Raw genomic sequence first — 6,009 nt, 5'->3', positions numbered from 1 at the left:
CACTTAACAAATGCCTCTCCAATAGCTTACTAGGCCTGTAGGCCTATGTTCCATTCACAGCCACTGCGTGATGCATCATTGATGTGTAACAACCGTTTTGGAACACCTTGTTCTCTGGATTTGTCGAGTAAAATGTGCTTGTAGTCTACATGGTGATTGAACATTTAAATGAATAATTTGATACCGCCGAAACGGCTTTTTCCGGACCATTTCCCGTTAACGTATCCAAAGGCGTTTACATTATAAAAGCTACATCCATATCTCCACTGTGGAGGATCCGGCTCCAGAAGGCTACATGAAAGGTGATATGAATTACCGAACGTTAAGCCGTCAGTAAAGTAATCTGTGTAAATGGCGTTTCAGGGTACCCTGGTATTATTCAGTGCGCTTTATCAGGACCCTGAGAATGACGTGCTTCTCCCATGCTTGTATTTGAGCCTCAGTCCCGTGCACTCTTTTGATTAATCATCCTGTGCGGGATTGATGACAGAGCTTTTGACTGGCTTTTTCCTCTGGTCCATGTGATGGACGCCTAGCTGATCAAGCGGAATGAAGAGTAATTAAAAGCTATAAATTATCCTTAGCAGTCCCTCTCAAGGCGTCTCTTTGCAGGCAAGATAACAGTCCCTGCGCCCATTTACCGTCGGTAAAGAATTGCGTCTCACAATGGCTACTTTGCTAAATTGAATAGTGATAGTGTCCTAATTTGAATTTAATTAAGTGCCAACAAATAGCTTGTCGATAGAGATTTCAGTGTTGTAGGCCCAACTGAAATAAAACAATGTGGGCTGGTCGTATGATTGCGTTGCATCTGCATGGCCTGCACACTAGTCATTTTAATTATGAATTTGTTTTGAATGAATGTAAAGCACATCGCTTTTGATAGAACGTTTTGGTGTGTGCGTGCGCGTGCTCCTTTAATGCCATTACACCCCACAGACAGGTGTGTTAGTGCATAATAACATTTTTTTTTTAAATAGATAAACAAAGAATCGAAAGACAGTATAGAACACGGGCTCATGTTGTGGAAATCTATGCATAAATCAAAACACATCATGGATCACTCATCTGGTTATGTTTGTATTTGATTATGGGCGAAAGCCACTCATCTGGTTTTGTCTGCACATTTGTTTGTAGGACCAAGGCACACGTGAAATAAATTAGCCTGCATATATCAATATTTGCACACACACACACACACACACACACACACACACACACATATATATACATATATATATATATATATATATTCAATAGACCTATATATTAACAATCAATTCATGAATTGTGCGCTATCACCATTCCTTTGTGCATGCATAAGCCCATTTAGTAATTAGGGCACATACCAGAAAGATAAATCTAACCTATAAAAAGGCGACGTATGTGGGCTGTAGGCATATGCAATTGTATAATTTGTATAGATCCGTATAGTTTAGGCCTACTATTGTGTTCTCCAATAGGTCTATTATTTTGCTGAAAATACAACAGGCAAGTTTGCAGCAGGCGAGTAGCGATGATAATCTTGTTGGGTTTCCTCAAAACCCATTTGGTACCATGTAGCCTACTTACCTAGAGATGCGAGACATTATTGGATGTAGTCTCCCGTGTCCAAAAGTGTCTCGGTCATTGATTGGCCCACTGCACGTTCGAAGGGGTTCACGTGCTTCCGGTTAGTGTGGGAAATGTGTGGGAGAAGCTGAGTGATGTGAGGAGTTGGTGAAGATCGAGCTGTCAGACAGTGGAGAAAAGCTCGTGGCTGGGAGAGGAGCGTGCAATGCCTTGTCAGTCTTGTCATAGTCGTCGACCATGACACGTTGGTGCGTTACGCACGAGGGATGTCAACAATTTAGAAATCGAAATGTGCACCAAATCAGAGAGGGTGTAATGCTCCTTTAGTGTGCACCGTATTGCTTAATTCTTGTCATATTTGGATACAAATACACACCAACAAGTGGAATTGGTTAGGAGCCAGCATCGACCCCTTTGCAGCCATTTTCAGTGATGGAGGAGCAAAGGGATCTACACAGCCCGGAGTTGAGTGAAGGGGAGAGCGTTTCTCCTTCTCCCAGTCTGCCTTCGCCGCCCATGCTGCCTCTCCAAGCAGCGCAGCAGGCGCACAGAACCACCAACTTTTTTATTGACAATATTCTGCGGCCAGATTTCGGCTGCAGGAAGGAGCAGAGCTTAGCTGCGAGGGAGCGGGCGCAGACTTCCAGCCTAGAGCGCGCCCACCCTTTGGGCGCCAGGCCGACTCATCCTGGAACGCCATGCCAGGACTCCAATTGCAGCAGCGACAGCACTTCTTCCTCCACCTCGTCCTTGGCCTTGTCTCCAACCCCCAAAAAGAGCCACTCGTCCTCGAAGGCCGACGAGAGCTCCGGAGGCAGCACGCCCAAGTTCGGCGAGAACACTTCTCCTGTTATGGTTGTGAACGGCGTTAGTGGCGGCGCAGCGTCCTCCCCCGAATCCCAGCCGCTGCTGTGGCCTGCCTGGGTGTATTGCACTAGATACTCGGACAGACCCTCATCTGGTGAGGCAATAGTTTTTTAACAAGCTTTTATCAGGGTATTGTAGCCTAATGCGTAATTTTATAAATGCGCAATAATCCATTTGCAGAAATAATAGTCTTTCCTCAAGATGCTTGTATTTGATGTATTTTAGATTAATTCGTGGAAGTTGCACCTTCATTTGTGAAATAAAACTGTATTTTATACTCTATTTTCGCACTGTGATTAAGGACAAAATATGTAGGCTATAGTGCAGGCTTAGTGGGCCTGTTACTGCATGAAAATAATGACTGGCTGGAGTGCATAAATATACGCTAACATACTCAATCAATTTTCAACTGGAAGCAAACCTTCTCAATTTTAAATGATGATATAAGCTATTATTTGTAAAGAATCCTTTATTTATTACAAAAATATAAGGAGCAAAAAAGCACAAAATAGGCCACTTGAACAATTTTGTGTTAATATTATACATAAATACTGCAGTAGGATTGTGTAGCATCAGTATTAACCTACTGTATACTTTGTCATTTATTTATTGATCTTATGAGTCATTTATTGTTTTGATGTTATTCAAGATAGTCTACCAATATCTGTAATTCACGTGGTGCAAGTTGGAAAATATTCACTGATTGGCTTAGTTGACTGACAGACTTAGTCTAGCACGTCCACATTCTACCAAGAAAGTAAAATAAATGGAAACAGTGAAAAATCGAGTAGTTTGTTTTCAAGAGCATATTTGAGAACATATCAGAATATGTAAACAACATGTCGTTGATGAATGTGTGGCCTAACATTTCACTCTTCTTATTTGCAAGTTAAATCTTGATCCCATGGCCACTGGTTGCATATTGTAGGCTAAAGGCCCACCACAAAATTCCTTGCAGATGTGACATGTTTTAAAATAATGTCACTTAAAATGAGAACATACTCCATTAATTGAATTGAAAGAGAGATATAACTCTTACATTTAACAGAATACAAGTTTAGGCTCATATGGGCCTATGTAGGCTTTACGTTTATATTATTCACAACCTACAATAATTGTATTAGACCGTGTTCAATATATTTTAAAATCGCAATGAGACTAGAAAAATCAAGGTTGAATATAATTAAATTAAAGAAGGTGCACCTGAAAAAACGAGAACCTGGATAAGAATCTCATTGCTGTCGACATTTTGAATTAATTAACCATTTTGACTGTCTTGATAGGGAAGGCTGTATATTATCTGTGTATGCAGTTAGTGTAATTCTCCCAACTTAATTTTGTTAATCAATAGTAGCCTAGGCTACGTTAAATGGTAAGCATGCACAATGTTTATTTTGTTTAGGCTAAGAAAGTCCAATGGTTCCATTGGTGTTTTGGCATGTGAATAAATTAGCTTTTCATAATTAACGTACACTTGTCCAAAAGACTGCGTTTTATGCCATACGTATTGACAAAATCATTGCAAAAATAATGACAGGGAATTTAAAGCTAGGCCTATATAAGTCAACATAAAATAAAATAAAATGTACTGAAGATTTTGTTTTTGTGTTAGAAAAAGTAGATAGGCCTAGCATCAAATAGCCTACAAACTTAAGAAATAAATATTAACGGATAAATTATATTTCCTGTTTCCCATCATATTGTTTATTTGTGGCTGTTTGTTTGTCTCCAGCCCCATGATAACAAAGGAGGCCATTTTATATTTTATTTTATACTGTAGCGTACCCATACGCACATAGGCCTATACCTAAGTCTGCATTTTGGGAAAAATATTTGGACATAAAATCAGTATATCTGAATGAATGCCTTTATTAGCCTATGTCAACAAAGCTAGAGATCACTGAGCTTGAATTATTATATTTTTAGTAGGCTTTTGATCAATGGTAGATCTATAACAGACACACTTGCCAAAAGTCCTAAAACTATTGTATGTTGTCAAATTGCTGTAGTTGGCTTTAAGTTTTAGGGTTTGCATATTTTTGCTAAATAATTATGATAGTCGACCCACAGCTACTTCACACAAAGGCCTGCCGCTCAGTGCAGCATGGACCTTACTCTTTTCAGTAGCCTAATGTTATTCATAGTGATTATTATAGGCCTAGCATTAGGATGACCATAACGTTTTATAGCCTACAGCAAATAATGATCTTATAATAACGTTTTGTTTATTATTGTTTATTATTATTATTATTATTAATATAGGATCATGGTTATTATTAGGGTACGTAGCTTTTATTGTAAGGCTATTATTATGAAGTCTAGTCTAAAATCTGCAATGGAATTGTTTCTGGGAGATGAAAGCTATAGATCTCTGGCGCTCGCTGAATATTTATATTCCCGTTTTTATTGTCGTCCCTACTGTAGGCCCAAGGACACGGAAATTGAAAAAGACGAAAAACGAAAAGGAAGACAAGCGACCCAGAACGGCGTTCACGGCTGAGCAGCTCCAAAGACTGAAGACGGAGTTTCAGGCCAACCGTTACATTACGGAGCAAAGGAGACAGTCTCTAGCCCAGGAGCTCAACCTCAATGAGTCACAAATCAAAATCTGGTTCCAGAACAAACGGGCCAAAATCAAAAAAGCTAACGGTTATAAGAACGGCCTTGCTCTCCAGCTCATGGCGCAAGGATTGTACAACCATTCCACCACAACCATTCAGGAAGACAAGGAGGAGAGTGACTGAGACTTCGCTTGCCCCAAATGTGCTACAAACTCGGAAAACTATGGTGCAGGAGTCACCTTTTGGGGACGAAATATTTGTGGATAGTCAAGGCTAGTGTAAAATATGTTCCATTTCTTGATAGGTTTTGTATGAACATAAACGATAAAAATATGCATACAAACTACAAACATGATGGAAAATGAATAGCCAAAAATGTGACTCTGTATATATAATTTAAGGCGAAGGGGATATGCTACAGTACTACTCACCCTGCACTTGGATAATGATATGATTGTTATCTTTGTCGCTTTAGGCCTAATGTTTTGTGATCTCTCTCTTATATCAAACCTCGATGAATTTACAGACTGCGTGATCTGCCACTTCAAGCCAAAGATTTTATCGAAAAAACCTGCCTAAAAAAAAAAAAAAACTATGAATCTCTCTCTTATAGACTATACTTTCTTCCTGAACTGCGAGTCCCTAACAATCAGTAGGCCACTGTTTTTCATTAGTTGCCTGCCGCTTGATGTAAGCCTCAAACTACGTTTGGGCCGGAAAGATTGGTCTATATGACTAATCTCGTGTTGGATTCAATCTTGGAATACTACAAATAAATATATGTTATCTCCCTCGATGGTTAGAGGGAATATATTATCTACTACATCTAAACCATGTTTCCAAATTAACATTTTTATATGGGAAAAAGGCAACACTACTCTTTTTTTGTATTGTGCACTACTCTGTGCAATAGATTCAAGGATTCAAATAATAAATCGTAGTGTCTATGGAGTTGGTTTGTAGCTCATTGGTTCAAGTGAGTGGGGTCACTGTATTCATATTCATATGG

The 6,009-nt window shown here is 39.4% G+C and overlaps 1 protein-coding gene across 1 annotated transcript; it reads left to right on the top strand.

Moving 5' to 3' along the window:
• Positions 1–2,004: 2,004 nt before the first annotated feature.
• Positions 2,005–5,183, top strand: LOC311129886 (homeobox protein engrailed-1-B-like; the record flags this gene model as incomplete). Its single annotated transcript, XM_084162410.1, has 2 exons — positions 2,005–2,533; positions 4,864–5,183. 2 exons carry the CDS (start codon positions 2,005–2,007, stop codon positions 5,181–5,183), a joined length of 849 nt encoding a protein of 282 aa, XP_084018536.1.
• Positions 5,184–6,009: the final 826 nt, after the last annotated feature.

Source organism: Coregonus lavaretus, assembly GCF_964263955.1.
Source record: "Coregonus lavaretus genome assembly, chromosome: 5".
In the NCBI taxonomy this organism is placed as follows: domain Eukaryota; kingdom Metazoa; phylum Chordata; class Actinopteri; order Salmoniformes; family Salmonidae; genus Coregonus; species Coregonus lavaretus.
The sequence above is the reverse complement of the archived record's forward strand: the minus strand, read 5'-3'. Positions and strand labels throughout refer to the sequence as shown.